At 47.5% G+C, this 18,595-nt stretch overlaps 1 protein-coding gene across 1 annotated transcript in view; it reads right to left on the minus strand.

The window, feature by feature from the left end:
• Window positions 1-202: 202 nt before the first annotated feature.
• jag1b (jagged canonical Notch ligand 1b) overlaps window positions 203-18,595 on the minus strand; it is a gene marked incomplete at its 5' end in the record, with an annotated part of 31,940 nt that continues 13,547 nt past the window's right edge. Inside the window, 21 exons of the mRNA XM_080546086.1 lie at window positions 203-2,593; window positions 3,395-3,545; window positions 3,862-3,996; window positions 4,661-4,900; window positions 5,050-5,159; window positions 5,333-5,446; window positions 6,034-6,119; window positions 6,657-6,684; window positions 7,684-7,803; window positions 8,402-8,515; window positions 8,786-8,899; window positions 9,045-9,158; window positions 9,360-9,524; window positions 10,853-11,003; window positions 11,462-11,635; window positions 12,111-12,157; window positions 12,629-12,742; window positions 12,900-13,013; window positions 13,336-13,449; window positions 16,409-16,528; window positions 16,918-17,048. Coding sequence (XP_080402212.1) covers window positions 2,127-2,593; window positions 3,395-3,545; window positions 3,862-3,996; window positions 4,661-4,900; window positions 5,050-5,159; window positions 5,333-5,446; window positions 6,034-6,119; window positions 6,657-6,684; window positions 7,684-7,803; window positions 8,402-8,515; window positions 8,786-8,899; window positions 9,045-9,158; window positions 9,360-9,524; window positions 10,853-11,003; window positions 11,462-11,635; window positions 12,111-12,157; window positions 12,629-12,742; window positions 12,900-13,013; window positions 13,336-13,449; window positions 16,409-16,528; window positions 16,918-17,048 — 2,923 coding nt within the window. The 3' untranslated portion in view covers window positions 203-2,126. The remainder of the gene's footprint in view (window positions 2,594-3,394; window positions 3,546-3,861; window positions 3,997-4,660; window positions 4,901-5,049; window positions 5,160-5,332; window positions 5,447-6,033; window positions 6,120-6,656; window positions 6,685-7,683; window positions 7,804-8,401; window positions 8,516-8,785; window positions 8,900-9,044; window positions 9,159-9,359; window positions 9,525-10,852; window positions 11,004-11,461; window positions 11,636-12,110; window positions 12,158-12,628; window positions 12,743-12,899; window positions 13,014-13,335; window positions 13,450-16,408; window positions 16,529-16,917; window positions 17,049-18,595) is intronic.

Consider the following 18,595-nt stretch of genomic DNA (forward strand, 5'->3'; position numbering starts at 1 on the left):
TGTCTTTTCGAGACAGAGTTGATTGAGAGAAGGCTTGCTCCAACGTCATTACTTTGTAAACACATTTGAACTGAGGCCGAGCCTTCGTACTCTGTGATGTCTCAACTGTGCCTAGTCATTCCCACGCTAGTCGCTGAGAACCACCCCTTCATACGCTCTGACATGCCTGCTGACTAAAAGCGTGTTGGACAGAATAAAAGGCCACGTCAATCTCTTTTAGACCTTCGACTTTCAATTGTTTGGATTGTTTTTTTTTACAATGTTTCACTCGGCTCGGTCCAGAACAGTGACAGTTTAATTCTCTTTTCATACAAAATATTTAATAAATATGACTTTCAAAAAAATATTGTCAAAGATCAACAACACAAATAGTTCTCAAGTTATCATAAACACAAGAGTCCAAAAAGGACACAAAATGTTGCCATGATCTCAAAAGGGTTTAACAAATGAGATAAAACATGTTTGTCTTTTTTCAAGAGTCTCGTTTTTAAAAAGAAACAAATGTGCACAGAAAAAAAGAACAGACTCCCACAGAGTAAGGCAGTGTATCTTATCTGATTCTACAGTGTTCCCATTGACCCCCTACTGTTCAAGTATTCATGGTCTAGCTTATGACATAATGCTGACTAAAGCAGAAGGGATTTCTGGTTTGACATAATTGATGTGTGATCTGCCGTATAAACTGGCAGCTTTAGACTTCTTTCTTATGAGTATGGGGTTTCTTAAGAAGCTGCAAACGTTTTTTTTTGTTCCCTTAAGGGCTCTGCACACAGCGTGCGATTTCTGTTGCGCGTCAACATTCCATTTTGAAGTTAGAATGGAAGTCTATGAGAACATCGCATTTCAACACACACGGCCCCGATTTTAATCGCACGGTGAACATTCGATTCCATTCATTTTGAATGGGACAAAGCACACGGCGTGCGAGTTTTGTCGCACTGTCAAATTTGTGCTTTTTCCCATTCAAAATGAATGGAATCGAATGTTCGCCGTGCGATTAAAATCGGGGCCGTGTGTGTTGAAATGCGATGTTCTCATAGACTTCCATTCAAACTTCAAAATGGAATGTTGACGCGCAACAGAAATCGCACGCTGTGTGCAGAGCCCTTTAAAAGTGTTTTGTCTTATCAGAGGCAAGCAATATGTCTGCCACTATGTTTATGACCCAATGTGTTCCTTTCTTTGTAAGTACTTGGAAAGTTCTGGCAAAAATGGGTGCTGTAGAATGAAATCAAACATCTGAAATTATTAGAAGAAAAAAAAAGGAAAAAAAAAAGAAAAGAGAAACATTTCTTTCTGGCCCCTAAGTGCCCATCCTTTTTTTCTTCTTTGAAAGTTTGGCATTTATGAAACAAGAAAAAATTACCATTCAAAAGAAACTGTAAGCTTACAAAGCTATCAAAACCTTCAAAATCTAGACAGTACATATAAATAAAAAGGAATGATATTTAAGGCTCTTGATTATTAAGTTAATAGATCAAATATTCACAATGATTAATAAAAAAATGTACATATCTACATGTTCTAAATCGACACTTAAATTCTTCATATTGGCAGCTACTGCTGACATCAACCCCACCCTCCCCAAGAAAAAATAATAATAAATAATAAAGTTTATTTTTTTCTCATTTTCTGACGGTTGCTGTGGTGTGAGCTGAAAAGGCACTTTCACAAACAGAGCTAGGAAGAGCTCACATACAAAAAATACTGTGCTATAGCTTTGGATTTTACCTTTACTTTTAGCCTATCTAAGAAAATAATACTTAAGACTATTTGCAATAGCTATGCGTAAACCCCCGATAAAGGAAAGAGGGAGGCCCCCGAATGTCTCCACCAAATGAACAGGGACTGAAATGCATATTGTGGGGGGCAAATGAAACTAGTTTCGCAATGAAATGTGAAATGCAGTGCCTAGTTTTCCAGCCAACCAAAGCAACCATCTCTGCCAGTGTAAGCCAGCTTGTCAAAACTTAAATTAACACAGGGATTCTATGAAAAATAACTGTGGAGTCAAGATTATGACGCAACAGTTTAAGAACTACAAATCCCAATGCTCCCCACGTTGACCCACAAAGGGGGCATGAGAGGGCAAAGGGCTTGGGTTTTCACGGCAACACAGCTGCCTGCTATACAATGTACTCCATCCTGTTTATGCTTTGTGCAGTCTCCAGGTCTCTATTGTCCTGTTTGTTAGTCCAGTTTGGGTGTTTGTTGGGTGTGGAGTTGGGTGTTCTCTCGTCCCTCTCCACCAATGTGTATGCTGGCTGTTTGGCAAAGCGGCCCTTCTGCAGGTGCCTCTCCTTGTCCTCCTCCTCCCCTTCAGGGAGATGTGTCCTTATTTTGGCAATGATAGCGTTTTTGTCCTCGTAGTCTTTGATGGCCACAATCTGGCCCGCGTGTTTCTCGATCGGGTTCTTGATCTGGTTCAGCTGCTCACGCACATTGTTAGTGGTGTTGTCCTCCGCGGCCGAAGCCGACGTGCTGCCGTGGTTGCTCTGTTTCCGCCGGCGACGCAGACACCAAAGGAAACTGGAGACCAGGGCCAAGATCCAGATGACAATGAAGACAGAGCTGAGAAGGGGCACCAGGTACTCTGGATAGAGAAAACAATGGTTAAAACATTGGCTTTACACACACTGAAAGGCTACACAAAATCTACATGACATCTGCCAGTATTTATAAGCTCCATATAGGTAGATTGGTCTAATTCACTATGAATGCTTTAGTTTTAGAGCAAACATTATGCTTTAAGAAGCCTGGACTGAAGACTAAAATTAGGTTGATTCCAGGTCCAAAGCATGATACAGTACTCTGAAGTTGGTCCAGAAATGTTCCATTAGGAAAATGTGTATTTCCTCCATAAACCTCCAATGAATTATTGGCGAACCAATGATTGACATTTCTAAATGTTCCCTTCAGAAGCAACCTGACCCGACAGCCCCTGACTGGGTAAGGGGGGGGGGGGGGGGGGGATCCCATCTGGCAGTGGCAAGGTGGGCTGTTGCCATGGTGATGGATGACAGGAACACAGGAGTTTTTACTACACTGTCTAGAGACTACACTGTCTCGAGCCTGTCCAGTCAAACCTAGAGCCAACTCCCAGGCCACCCGAGCCAAGTTGCTCAAACCTTTTCCACTGAAATTCAACGAGCTAGAAAACTCTTGGAGCAACATTACAACTCGTGTGTGTGAGTGGAGACTTGGACAGATTGGTATTAACTATATTAAGTTTGACCTGTAGAGCGTTCTCAGTGTGCAGCAGGGATAGACCCAGTATTGTAGCCAGATCTCCATTCGAAACCTCCCTCCCCTCTTTTCCTCGTGCAAGTGTGTGCAAGTTGAGAGACTCAAATATCTAATCAACAACTGATCCAGTGTGGGAGGCGGTTCGTACCGGTTTTGCCGGGGCTCGGCCTGTTCTGCATTCGCACCTCAGCGATGGCCGTTATGGTGGTGTTGTTCCCGTTGCGTTTGCTAACCAGATCGATGACCCGGTCTAAGATCTCTCCGAGGGGACTTCTGTCAAGTCTCTGGTCCTCGGTAGACTGAAAAAACAATGAAAGTTGATTATTTCATGACATTAACTAGATGTGTTACTTTTGTTTATGTTATTTCTTTGTTGCCAAGTCGTGGTTAACATAGCTCGAGACTAAAAACGGAATCCGCCACTTGTCCCACTTGTGCCTTTTCCTCCGTACACTCTTACAAAGCATGCCTCGGGCAATTACACACAGAAAGAGAAACCCTTAACAGCTTGTTAGTTAACACGCACAGGGCAAACATGCTTACCATGGCAGCAAAGTAAGCATTGAACAAAAACATAGAACGAAAAAACATCTGCAGTTAAGAGGAATGACTTACTATTCTGACGTGAATCTCGTTGCTGGCCGAGAACGAGGGCTCGCAGGTTATGGACACTGAATACTCAGGAGAGGAGAGATTCTTCCCCATGTACAGGTGCCTCAGTTCCTTACACACATGTTCAATAGTCAGGCCCTGGGGGAGAAAAAGGACAAAGAGTTGGAGAGAGGAAGAGAAACAAAAAACTAAGAGAAACTGAGAGCGCCTCTGTTGTGAACTCTCCCTGTGCTGCACACTTTTTGGGGGGGTTTGTATCCACCTCATTAAGGTGGATCCACAGAGTCGAGACCACAGTATGTACGCCTGTCACTGTCTACTGTCATCCCCGTTAGGCGACTGGAGAGTGATGATGCGTTGCGGTGGCGGAGTCGCCAGTGGTCCTGTTCTAGCTCAAATCCATATGATCCTGACATTAATCTTGCAAATGTGGTCAGATTCTAAGGGTATTGGGCTATTAGTCATGTTCTTGGATGCAGTGATGAATGTTTTCAGTTCAGAGGAACACCCAATGTTGGATGAAGAAACACAGCAGAGGGGGACGGAACCGTCGAAAAAAAGTCCCCCTTTTCCCTTCTTGGAAAAATGACTGCATTTTTCAAGAGCAAGTTAGACTGGAAAATTCTACCCCGGGTGGAGCTGTAACAGAGGCTCTGAGAACCTGATCTTTCACAGTTCGCTGCTCTATTGAATAAGAGAGTGGCGGAGCAGCAGGGTGGAGTAGAGGAACGAAAAATTACCCAAAAGCCCTTAATTCAATCTCTTTTTTTTTTTTTTTTTTCAGGCGGTGGTGGTGACTCACCCTAGTCATGGTCTCCTTGTTAAAGGTGAAGGTAATGTTGGCACAGCTGTCCTGGTAACTGGAGCTGGTGTGGCATTTGGTAGGCGGAGGCAGGGGGTTGGAGGTCCAGCACTCGCCCAAACCCAGACAGGGCCTCACGAAGCACTGGTCGTCGCTGATGGGGATGCAGCTCTGGTCCGACGGACACCCGCTGCTGCGACCTTTGGCGCTGACCCGGCAGGACTTGGGACCGCACCACACCTGCGTCACGGAACAAGACGTAATAATCCACTGTTAGATGACATACATTATGGTAACGCCCAACATACAAATGCCCCATAAACACAGGGAGATAAACCCTGGAGAGGGGTCCATGGCGTGGGACTAGAACTAGGAGTTGCAGGACGTACCCTAGTGCAAGCCACCTTCCCGTTGACACACTGGCAGGTGTTGCAGTCCTCCCCCCACTTGGTCCCATCAGGGATGACGCGTCCGTTAGCAGAGCAGTGTCTCCTTGTCACTGTGAGACACACACACACACACAAACTGTTTATTCAGACTGCAAGGCACATACATGTATAGTCCTAATCAACCGTGTGTTTGTGTGTGTGTCATGGATATGTGTGGACACGGCTGTGTGCATGGACGTGTGTGTGTGTGTGTGTGTGTGTCTTACAAGATCAGAACACCTACCTTCCTGACAGCGTGGTCCAGCTCTGTCTTGCGGACACAGGCAGCGGTAGCCATTGATCTCGTCCACACAGGTGGAGCCAAACGCACAGGGAGAGGACTGGCACTCGTTAATATCTGTCACAGAGGAGACACACAGGGTCAGGAACTTGAACTGAACACTTATGGTTCAGATAAAGAACTCCCCACAACATTACCCTACAACACACTCACACAGACACAAGACACAGCTTCGGAAACCCAAAAAAGAGCACATACTAGTTAATAAAAGACAAGTAAACATGCTTTAAATCAGTCTCAGACTCTATTCGATATTAAAACCAACATCATTAGCAGGTATGCGGGAGCTAAAGGCCCCGGACTTAGCAGAACAAAGGTTTCCCAACGGGGAAAGAATGCGGCCATCTGAAAGCCTTTAAGAGGGAAAACAATCTGTGTAATCAGTGTCAGAGAGCACGGCTGATTAGCTGCTGGCCTCGTAAGCCCGTTTCCCCCCCCGGGGATGGGAGAGCGCAGGGCCCCGACCAAGTGACAGTGCCGTCCGTTAGCTGGCCAACTGCCCAAAGCACAGATAATTGGCCGGCTAGACCTTTCATTTTGTTACGGCCGCGGCCATCCCCTCCCTCAGCCCCACCGGTCGGTCCCGCTCTAACCCGGAGCTCAGCCAGGGATCAGGGGAGGGGTGAGGAGGAGTTAATACTTACTGATCCGACAGTCTGGGCCGGCGAAGCCCGGGGCACACTCGCATCGGTACCAGTTATCGCCGTCCACACACGTCCCGCTGTTGTAGCTGGGGAGAGAGAGAGAGAGAGAGAGAGAGAGAGAGAGAGAGAGAGAGAGAGAGAGAGAGGTCAGTCTCAGTTCATCACCACAACACATCTCTCGTCTACCACCCAGGTCACTCAAACTCCCACAGACTGGGGAACACCCATCCATAACATTCATACTTCACCATTCTCACACATTGCCATGATTTCATGGGTGGAAATTCCTCGACAAAACAACACATTGACATAATGACCCCTTTCTGGTAAAGGGAGAAAAAAAAAAAAAGTGGCCTGTTCTTTTAGTGCAACCAGTCCAGTAATTTTTCATGAAAAATCCTGAGCGAGATCCAATGATCTGTGGTTAACTACAGTAGACTTGAGTGTACGAGTGCACAATAGAGGGTTAGCTGAGCGCACCCTTGGAATGACGGAGCAGGGCGTGGGCTCTGCGTTTCCCAGCAGGGAGAGAGAGCCTGCAGGTGAGAAACCGCAGCAACAACGAGCAGCAACCCTGTTTATGCCGGTTTGACTCGAGAGGAAATGTTTGGCCATGCACTTACCATGGGTGTGGATTGCAGTCGTTGGTATCTGAAAAGAGAAAAAGATGAGGGAGGGAAGGGGAGGGGAGGGGAGGGAGGGAGAGAGAGAGAGTGTTATTATTCACATGCGTTTGGGGAGAAGACGGATCACAACAGAGAGCACGTCTGAGCTTGCGTGTTGCAGAGGCTGGTCCCGGGCTCCTCACTGCCTGATTACTCTGGGCTATTAACTACACAGAGCAAACAACGCCGTCGCCTCTCGCCCTCCCAAATGAGTTCCAGCTTTCCCCCTCCACACCCACTCACCCCCTGCCCCCCCCCCCCCCCCCCCCCTTCTCTCCGTCATAAATGTTTGGGAAATTCATGTTTTGGAGCACATGGGGCAACGTATCCCAGGGAAGCCAGGGAAATGGAAGAGGGGTGTAGAGTAAGTAGACATGTCACTGTTTGGACAGGAATGCAGAGACGGAAAGAGAGAGAGAGAGAGAGAGAGAGAGAGAGAGAGAGAGAGAGAGAGAGAGAGAGAGAGAGAGAGAGAGAGAGAGAGGGGAAGAGAGGTGCTGGGGGAAGAGAACATCTGTCTCCACTTTCCTCATTTAAGCCCCTCCAGCCCCCCCCTCCCACCACCCCTCCTCCTCCTCCTCCTCCTCATCCCCCCTTCCTCACCCCATCTCACGGCCAGCAACAGCCTGCAGCGTCCAGTGAAAGAGTGAAAGAGACAGAGAGATAGAGAGAGAGGGAGGAGGGAGGGAGGGAAGAGATGAAAGAAAGAAGAAACAAAGTGGATGACCATGAAGAGAGGGGACAAAGGAGTGAAAAAGAGGGGGAGGAGGAGAGGAGAGGAGAAAGCATGGATACACACATTGTAGTCTTTGGATGTGACTCTGTTGTTGTGGGAATGTACCACTAACTGTACCGCAGGTTTTTACTGGTGGGTTCGGCTGTTTCACAATCTCATACGACATGCTTGACATGCACCACCCCCGCCTCGCCTACCCACAGCCCCCGCATCCTTTCCCATGATCCTTTGCTCTGCAGCAGTACTCACTCTGGGTGCAGGTCGAGCCCTCCCAGCCCTCCTTGCAGACGCAGGTGAAGGAGTCTCCACTCACCACCACACAGGTGCCCCCATTCTCGCAGGGGTTGGGCAGGCAGCTGGAATTTTTGGCTAAAGGAGAGAGAGAGGAGAGAGATTTTAGTCTTGCTAAATCATTCGCTCCAAGGTTTGGGGAACACTTCACTTGCTGATTTCCTGATTTACAAAAAGAAGCAATGTTTTATAAATCCGCAAATCAGCAAGTGTAGTGTTCCCCAAAACTTTAGAACGGATTATCAGTTGGCTAGTTTTTTTTTGGTTTGTTTTTTAAAGATGTCAACACACAGTGGGGGAAGAAAGAGAGGGGCAGCTGGAATTTTTGGCCAAAGGAGAGAGGAGAGAGATGTTTAGGTCTTACTCTAGTCTACCCAAACACACCCAAACCTCTACTGTATAGAAGACAACTGAGTGTTCCCTCACCCCTTTTCATTGACAAAACATTGCTTTTCATAAAAAAATCTGGAAATCAGCAAGTAAAGTGTATTATCAGTTCTCAAAAAAAACATTTAGATGTCAACACACAGGGGTGGAAGAAAGAAAGGAGTGTTGACACGACGGGATGGTAAAACTGTTTGGGGGGATCTCTCAGATGTGCAGCTGGAAGATTTAACACAGATCAGAATTGGCCATGTTCCAGGTCACACGTGTACGATCAGACCGACTGACTCACCTATGTTGCAGGTGGCTCCCTCCCAGCCAGGGGAACACTTGCACTGGAACGTGTCCCCCTCGTCATGGCAGGTCCCTCCGTTGTTGCAGGTGGCCTCGTCACATTGGCTCTCACCTGGAGGGAGGGAGGGAGGGAGGGAGGGGGGGGAGGTCGGGAGGGGTTATTAAAACGTTTCATAACTTTAAAAAAAATAATTTCCTTTACATTTTTGGCAATTTAGCAGACGCCTTTATCAAAAGCGACTTACAACAAACACAGACGCAGACACACACAACACACACAGATGGGTAATTATATATACCCATAAGCGCATACCATGAGCCTGCACAGACAGACACACTACCCAGGCAGGAAGCTGCAGTGAGGGAGGAAAGGGGGTCTTACGGGAGTGGCAGGTCTTTCCCTTCCAGCCGTTCTTACACTCGCAGAAGAAGTCAGTCACCAGGTCTCGACACGTCCCGCCATTGTTACAGGGGCTGGTGCTGCAGTCGTCAATGTCTGGGTAAGAGGGAGTGAGGAGGAGGAGAGGTAGAGCGAGTTACACACCAACCAGGGAAACGTGATACTGTTAATGCCATTAAAGCCTTTCTGACAGACTTATACGATACAATGCATGTCGGCTCACGGTATGACATGCACTTACTGATTTCGCAGTGGTCCCCCTCCCAGCCGTCTCCACAGATGCACTGGTAGAAGCTGACTTTGTCGATGCACGTCCCTCCGTTCGTACACGGGTTACTCTCACAGTCGTTTATATCTGAGGAGGAAGGAGGAAAAAACAAGATTTTGAGAATCGATAGCCAGGCAATTATGACCATCCACAGTACCCCCCCCTGTACCCATCCTCAATGTTTAACAGACAAATCTACATGTACGCCAAGCAACCATACATCCCTACAAACCCCCCCCCGAATCCCTCTAGTCCCATCCCACCAGACTACAGTATGCCCTGTCTTACTCTCGTGGCAGTAGGTTCCTCTGAAGCCCTCCTGGCATTCACAGCTGAACTGGCCCCCCGCCTGGCTCCGGCAGCGCCCGTGGGGGCCGCACACGTTGGAGGAGATGTAGCGCTCACCCCCCGGGGTGCTGTTGGACAACACGCTAACCGTGCAGCTGTCAATCACTGAGGAGTGGAGAGAGAGAGAGAAACAGAGAGAGAGAGAGAAAGAGAGAGAGAGAAAGAGGGGGAGGGAGAGAGAGAGAGAGAAAGGTAGAGAGAGGGGGGGCAGAGAGAGAGACAGAAAGAAGGGGAAGGAGAGAGAGAGAGAAAGAAAGAAAGAGAGACAGAAAGAGGGGGGGAGAGACAGAGACAGAGACAGAGAGATAGATAGTGAGACAGAGATAGAGAGAGACCCGTTATTTATGGTGGTGAAATTAAACAATAAAAAACATGTGGTGCACACAATACACTTAACCGACACCCTCAACAGAAAACAAGATGTGGTATTATTATTATCATGTGTGTATTATTATTAAGAGTCGCTGATTGAGACCCGGTTTCCGCTCATGGGGCGTGGTGGAGAAATTGAATAACAGAACCAACAGGAATAAGCCGTTATGCTTTCATAGGCAATTCAGCCTGATCTTTTTCACTCTGCACTGAAATCCCTCTTTCCCCCCTGTCTGATCGAGTTAAGGGAGGGGGGTAAATCTGCTCCCCTGCAAACACTCAGTTCCTGCCAAGAGTTGAGAGAATCACAGTCAACGTTATCTGGCTCTGTGGTTGGTCTACCACGCCTCCCAACACATGCATACATGGACACACACACACTCTCGCTCTCACACACACACACACACGGGAGGGGGTTACCTAGTCATTACCAAGAAAACACTCTCACACACTTACACGCACGCACACACTCACACACACACACACACTCACACGCACGCATGCACACTCACACACACTTACACGCACGCACACACTCACACACACACACGCACGCATGCACACTCACACACACACGGGAGGGGGGTACCAAGTCATTACCAAGAAATCTCACACACACACACACACACACACACACACACACACACACACACACACGGGAGGGAAGGGGGGAGCCAAGTCATTACAAAGAAGAACACACACAGAGCTCCATTTTTTCACCAGATTTTCTGGGTAATCCGGAGAAAGGAGACTGGCTGGGGAAAACTGTTAAGGGGCATATCTTGAGGGGGCTAATAGTCAAAAAAGCATATCTTGGCTACGGAACATCAGGAATCTGAACCTTAGGTATTGCTCCCATGGGGAATGTGTGGGGGGATTGGGTATGGGGTATGCAGCGAAACGTAGCCTTACTCAGCACTGCACTATAGCAGCACGGCACACACAGATCGCCTTACGGAAAGTTCTGGAAACAGACAAAGAGAGAGAAGAGGGGGGGAGAGAGAGAGTGAGAGGCGAGAAGCTGTGTGTGTGTGTGGGGGGGGGGGGGGGGGGGGGCGTACCTTTGCAAGTGGTGGTGCGACAGTGGTCCTTGAGGTGAGAGCAGTTCTTTCCCTCATAGTCCTCTGAGCAGGCGCAGTAGTAGTCGTTGGCCAAGTTGAAGCAAGGGGCTCCGTTCTGACACGGGTTGGGCAGGCAGTAGTCGATGTCCAGCTAAACACCCCCCCCCCAAAAAAGGTATCGAATAGAAAAGAGAGGAGTGAGAAAACCTGATATGTGAGATGAGTTTGAGTTCTACTAAACAGAGCACAACCCACAGCATCCTCCCTACAGCGTCTGGCAGGAAGCGAGCACACGCACAGAAACTGGAGGAAGGGGAAAAATAAGTCGAGAGACATAAGAGCTGTCCTCAGAGTCTGGGCTCCAACACAGAGGAATGTGTCCGACGGCAGCCAGGAACTGCTTCGCACAAAGCCCTGCCTTTTTAAAAAACGGAGGGAACAACAGGCGTTTTAGGGAAGGGCGGGGTGGGGTTGGGATAACTGATAACATAATCAGAGCCGAGCTAACCGAAATTATGGCACCGACGGGTTGGACAGAAACACTAAACAGCTACGGCGTGGGAGGGGGGGGGGGGAGGAGGAAACGGGTTTCGCCGGCGGCTCGCTCACCTGGCAGAGGTTGCCTGAGAACCCGGCGAGACACAGGCACTGGAATCCGTTCACCTCGTCCTGACAGCGTCCGCCGTTCAGACACGGCCCGGCGGCGCACTCGTCGATGTCTCTCTCGCAGTGCTCCCCGGCGTAGCCCGGCGGACACATGCAGCGGTACCCGTTCACCAGGTCCTGAAAGACACAGTCATTAAGATTTAGGCCTAACTTTTTACAGAGAGAAACCTCCAAATGGGAGAGAAAAGGATCGTGTTAAGCACTTAAACACAGGGTGGGGCCAGAGCAGTAACTGTCACACAGGGTAAAAAAAAGGAGCCCAGAGAAGAGGGGAGAATAACAGTTTGAACGAACAACATCACAGCTGCATAATGGTTTCATCTTAAAACAATTATGTGTATGCGTAATCAGTCTCTTGTGTAGTCTAGGAGCGTTTGTGTGCATCCAACCAACAACCCCTCCGTACCTGCTCCTCCCAAAAACTATTTTATTTGAGGGCTGTTGGCTGTTTACAGTAGCTGTTTTAAAAACCAAACCACCACCAATTTTTTCAGGGGAAAACAAATAGACATAACCCAACCTAAATACACAAACAAGTGACAATCGCAGAGACTAGACTAGACAAGAAGAAACACAGACAAACACCACATACCCTGCAGGTCCCTCCGTTCTGGCACTGGTCCTTGCAGTCATTTATATCTAAACAGGAAAACACATTTTTATAACATGTTTCTGAACATGATACACATGTGGTTTATGTATTAATGCTCTCTGTTAACCCCTGTCGCTGGCCTCTACAAAGCTTTTCTAGGAAAACATTCCCACTCTGATAATGCTAGGTTAGAACGCAACTGAGTATTAGGCAATCCCCGCTGTCCTTGTGCCAAGTGAAACTAGCACTGGATTGTTTTTAGCCAGCGCTAATCACCATAGCCTTGGCCACACAGAGAACTAATAATGATACAGCAGGATCATTTACACTGCAGACAAGGCTACTCTTGTACAACTGTTAGCTCTCAGCCTCCATACTGTAGTTAAGCATTAGCCTGTGCTGAGTGAGGAACAGAGAGAGAGAGAGAGAGAGAGAGAGAGAGAGAAAGAGAGAGAGACAGAGAGAGAGAGCAGACAGGTGTCCTGTTCCACAGCTGCAGCTGACAGCCATCAACTCACTGGTGTCACAGTTCTGTCCTGTCCAACCAGGGACGCACTCGCAGAAGTATCCACCAATCAGGTTGCGGCATGAGTTGGCATTCACACAAGGCTTGCTCTCGCATTCATTGGCATCTGTAGACAATAAGATAATGGTGAAGGTGACGGCAGTCATAGGGGGGAGTCCTGATGAAAGACGGTGAATCAAGGCAATAGATAAAACCAACCTAGGAAGGAAAACGGCAAATTATTTAAAAAAAAGGTTGAGGAGAGAAGTGACAGTGAGTCTCACCGATCAGACAAGTCTTGCCAGACCACTGTGGAGGGCAGTGGCACTTGTAGCCGTTGACCAGATCCTGGCAGGTACCTCCATGATTACAAGGATTGGGGGCGCAGTCGTCAATGTCTACGAGAGAGCAGATCAAATGGAGGGATGAGTTTCAACAGGACAGCGTCTATCTAACGTGTTCTAAGTAAACGTGGCGTCTGTACGGTCTGTTTGAAGTGTGTAAAACGTGTTTGTCTACACCGAAATCGTCTTTCTCATCCGACTATATTGTTGCCGAAAAGTTCGATTTTTGTCTCGTCTGACCAGACTACATTCTCAGAGTAATCTTCAAAATATTGAAAAACGCAATGTACGTGTCTACAATACTTCGACACTTATCTGTATGTGGCCGTGTGTGAGAAACGTAATGATTGGGGAGAGTGGTGTCAATGGCGCTTACTGGTGGTGCAGGAGGGGCCGCTCCATCCAGGGGCACATTGACACTCGTAGCCCTGACTCGTCTCCACACAGCTCCCTCCGTGAGAACACGGGTTGGACAGACAGGCATGCTCCGCTGTTGGGACAGACAGACACATCAGATATATAAGTAGGGGGATTTAAAAAAAAAGGGGATTCATCCCCTTTTACACCTCTGTGGAGCAGGCTGAAGAGTTTGGCCTCCCCGTGGGACCACCCTAATTGACAGCAAAGCACGTCCACGGGGGGGGAGAGAAGCCCCCCCGCTCTTTGGCCCCGCTCATATCCTCGTCTCACTCTTGCATCGCTTGCTTTGCTCGGCGGACCACACCACCAGGAAATCATCTTTCATGCTAAGTTGACCCGACCAATGCACCGTGACTTTCCCCTCTAACCCTCCCAGCCATTCTTCTCCTGAGGAGCGGCAGAAGATGAGAGCATAGCGGGAGGGTGAGTGGAGAAGGGAGGGAGGGAGGGGGGCGCGGAGTTTTCCTTTTTGTTGGTCGAGTTAAGGGTGAGCGAGTCCTAAATTAATACAAAATTAATGATTCACCGGGACAATAACTAAAACAGTTGGAGATGACCAGTGGATAGCTCTTGGTATGCCCAAAGGGAGGGGTGTGTTGCAGGGGTGTAGGACGGCCTCTCTGCTACAATGGCAAAGGCCCAGCCTATCCCTGGTCTAACGGACCTCCTGTTACGAAGGGCACCATTTTCCTGACATCTCCGCAGTTAAACTGTCAGCACCCGACGGAGGTTCCAATTTAATGAGGAAAAAAAAAAAGAAATCATCTCACTGGTAAAGTGTTCCTAGCAGCTGAACTTTAGCACCACACCCATCTGTCATATGTGTCGGAGTAGCTGAGGGATGACCAACCCAGTAGATCAAAACACAGGATTACCTGACCTAGGGCCACTCACCCAGGGGTGTAGACAGATTAGGGCCATGTTACCAAAGCCTCACCTTTCCCCTGCTTGTTCACTGGAAGCACAATCTTTTAAAGCCCTTTCCTAGTTCATCTCCTACTCATGTCAGTCGCAAACAGGATAACCCGAGACTACACACACACAAAAAAAGGGGGAGTTCTTTTTTTATAGAGATTTAGGTCATACTGTGTGAACAATGATCTATGCTTGGGGCCTGAATGAATGCTATCTGATCTCAGATGGCCATCTTACAATGGGAACAGACCGTTATTAGTCTAGCTTATACAGTGGGGGGGGAAATAAGTATTCAACACAAAATAAATGTCATTCAACATATTTCCATTGCAGCTATTCACATGAAGTTTAGACCAGACATTGGTATTAGCTCAATAAAACTACACAGCTAAAGAAAAATTGTAACACTCCATAAAAAAAAACGTATGTGCAATAAAGGGGAATTACACAGGAAAGACCTATTGAACACACTGGCATTTATGTAATACTTTATGGAGAAGCCTTTGTTTCTAATGACAGCTTCAAGACGCTTCCCGCACGAACAAAACCCAAATCTCTCACATTGATGAAGTGGGATTTTGGCCCATTCTTCAACCAAGTCTTTAAATCTTGAAGATTCCGGGGGCCCCGCTAGAGAATCTTGATCTTCAGTTCCTTCCACAAATGTTCTATTGGATTTTAAGTCTGGCGATTGCCTAGGCCAGTCCAACACCTTTATCTTCTTCCTTTTGAACCAATCGAGTCTTCTTTGCAGTTTGTTTTGGATTGTTGACCTACAAGAAGGTCCACCCGTGACTCAACTTCATCATCCTGCTGGATGGCAACAGATTCTTCTCAAGAATTTCCCGGTACATGGCTCCATTCATCTTCCCTTCCAATAACTTGGATTCCGCCAGTACCATGTGAAAAGAAACAGCCTCATACCATGATGCTTCCACCTCCGAACTTCACTGTAGGTATGCTATTTTTAGTATCACACGCAGAGCCATTTCTCCTCCGAACATATTGTTGCCGAAATGTTAGATTTTTTTTTTATCTCGGCTGACCAGACTACATTCTCAGAGTACGGTAATCTACAGGCTTCTCCAAATGTTCTGTAGCAAGCTTCTAACGAGCTTCAACATGCCTTTTCTTCAGTAATGGAGTCTTCCGGGGTGATCATGAGACATCATGAGCTGTTTCTTGCAGGAAAGCTTGGTGACAAATGATTTGTTTACTTGCATTCAGAGGTGGGAAACCCTTTTTCAAAGAGTGGACATATTTACCCACCGACGTGCACTAACCCAGCTGATTCTAATTAGCCCGGGCAGGAGAACTCGTTAGTGGCATAAGCTGGTTTAGTGCTTTTTTCTTACTGTATTCAATACTTACTTTTCCTGTGTGATTCCACTTTATTGCACATAGCTTTTCTTTTTAGAAATCGGGAATGTTACAATTCTTTTTCTGTGTAGTTTTATTGAGTTATGGCCAGTGTCTGGTCTAAATTTAATGTGAAGAGCTGCAATGGAAATATGTTGAATTCAATTGTTGATGTGTTGGATATTTATTTCCCCCACTGTATATGTAGAAGAAAAACACTAAACTAGGTTTGCTATGCTGGTTTTAACTTTATTAACATTTTTACAAAACATGATTATTATAGTAATGAGCTTGATTATGGAGCTCAGAATGACATCTATATTTAAAATATAATGTATAATCCCGTATTGAATTTCTGTTTAGTTGCAGAAACATAAAACATAAAACCCACTCCAACTGGTATTCGTGACAGAAAGAGCAAGATATGGATGGTTACATGTGCATTATTGTTTTGCAATGTTAGATACTGAAAATAAGCCTTGAAAATAAGCAGAGACCGATCATCTCAACCGGAGCAGAAACTCTGGTTCAGACAGCAGGCGCTCTGTAAAACCACTATCTTAATAGTATAAAAATAAGGCCAATGCATACCCTAACCTTCATAAGACATTAGAATGAAGGGAGGATAGGAATAAAATGTTATGTTATGTGGAGGATTTTTTATTTTACCCCATTAATCCCAGAAGTGCGACCTGTTATGGTTTAATGGGCCACCGTGATCACAGGAGTGGTGACCGGTGGGCGCAGAGACGTACCCCTCTCACAGTTGACTCCAGAGTAGCCTTCAGCACAGGAGCACTGGTACTTGTCTGGTCCCGTGTTGCTGCACGTCCCCCCGTTCAGGCACGGCTGGCGGGTGCCGCAGAAGTTCAGATCTGTCAGGGGGGGGGGGGGGGGGGGGGGTCAAAGAGAGAAATGTAGAGGCGGCACTGTGTACGTGGCTCTATGTAGGATAGTATCGGTTGACCTACAGTACCTCACCCAGGAGATGCGTCAATGTTATTCAGCCCTTGGAGAACTTGTATTAAGACTGTAAATCAGGCAGGGGAAACTAAATGATTTCTTCTATCATGACGACTGCCAATGGCCCCTTGGCCTGAACTTGATTACTCTTCCTGCTTGCCTTCAACTGGTGAATTGATGATTCACTTGCTTAGTCAAATGTATAGATTGTAAGTCGCCTGGGAATAAGGCGTCTGCTAAATGCCCAAAGATGTAAATGTAGCAGAGAGAGGACGCAGGTGGATGATTCAGTGATATGTACCTTTGTCACAGAGGTGACCGCCCCAGTTGGTGTCACACAGGCACTGCCAGGGCTCCACACAGGTCCCGTGGACACAGCCAGGGTGAGGGATACACTTGTCACAGTACTGGCCCTGCCAGCCATACAGACACCTGCAGGACAACCACACACAGCAGTTACATCTGGGTGCTTTCAACTGTGCACACAACACAAACATAACACTCTGAGCAAACCCTACAAACATCCCAAATCAGAGAGGTAATACACACGAGATTTATCACACAGCATAAGACATTGATTGACAATACGACATTGCCAAACTACACTGCACATTTACAAACTGTTACACGGAGTAAGAAAATACTTCTGAAAGAGTGAGTAAAAAGACTAGGGGCTAGACACAGTGCAGTGCTGTAGAACTACACCAAGAATGTTAAGCGTCGCATTTAGGTTTACAGTGTGTATGCAACAGCTTACACAGGACAAGAAAAAAGTATTTAGCGTTGACCAAACGAACAAACAAAACACTAAATCGCTGTTCCAAAGGGACCACTAGCAAAGCTAACATTAGCATGCGGCCAGACACTCTCTGTCACAACAGTCAGTCTGTGGCCGTGGCAGGACCCAATCGCTTGGTTGGAGGCACATTTCCGCCTCCTCACTCTGTCATTGTTGGTGCTGCTGCTGTGAATACATAAATGCTCGTCCAAGCTTTCGGTCCCTGTTTCCCATGAGTCAGTTCTGCCCCCAGGGCACTGTGGGACTGAGCTCTCTGACCACAGAGCACTCCCCAAGTCCATAATTACACTGATAAGTCGAGCCGCTTTTTACTGTGGTCCACAATTAAACAGGCTGTGTCCAGCCCTCACTGATAACTCTCTTTTTAAGGTAGCCCGGGCGAGATACGGTACTCCTCTCCGGAGCCGTGGTGGCAGGAAACCCCGCAGCCCTCTGGGGGAAAACAGACACTGATTAGCCGCCGTAAGAAACGGACAAGACTGTAAAAATAAACGCGGTGGTTAAGTAAACCTCGCTCTGTGATTAAAGCGGCTATTCTTAAAGAGTGTGCTAATCCTCTCCATGAGAGGAGAAGCAGGTCTCCCCCCCCCCCCCCCCCCAGCAGGATCTCGGGCGGTTACCGTTTTAACTAACATGATCCTTTTGGCCCAAAAAAAACTGCTGGAATGGGAATGGTGACTTTTTAATTCGAGAGGAGGCCTAGAGTGATACAATGCCGGGCCCAGTGTCTCAGCGCGGAGTGCTGGGGGGTTCCAGCAGATGTGACTGTGCTGACACAGATCTTGTGACCGGGGGGGGACTGCACCGGCTTGAAGCTCCACGGGAGCCAAGAGTGCTGCGTGTGTGACGCTATAATGCAGCCCTATGGTGGGAAAGTAGCTCTTTGAGTAAATATGAGTGCTGCAGTTTTGTCTAGACAGTGTTGCTGGCTGGGGCCTGGCAGAGAGAGAGTGCATCTAACCAAAAGGACTGAACCTGACGAAGCAAGAGGTTTGGAGATATGCCGGCCGGCCACACCTCACACCTCGCACATGAGCACAAGGTAGTTGAAGCCCAGAGCCTGAGAAAACAACCGCACCGAATAAAAGATCAAAACTGGTGATCGTTCAAGTGCACGACTATGTGGCCAAACCAGAAAACAACCAAAGCTACTGATCCCCGAGCTCAAGTAGAAAGTCAT

This window comes from Nansenia antarctica, assembly GCF_963989245.1.
Source record: "Nansenia antarctica genome assembly, chromosome: 1".
In the NCBI taxonomy this organism is placed as follows: Eukaryota; Metazoa; Chordata; class Actinopteri; order Argentiniformes; family Microstomatidae; genus Nansenia; species Nansenia antarctica.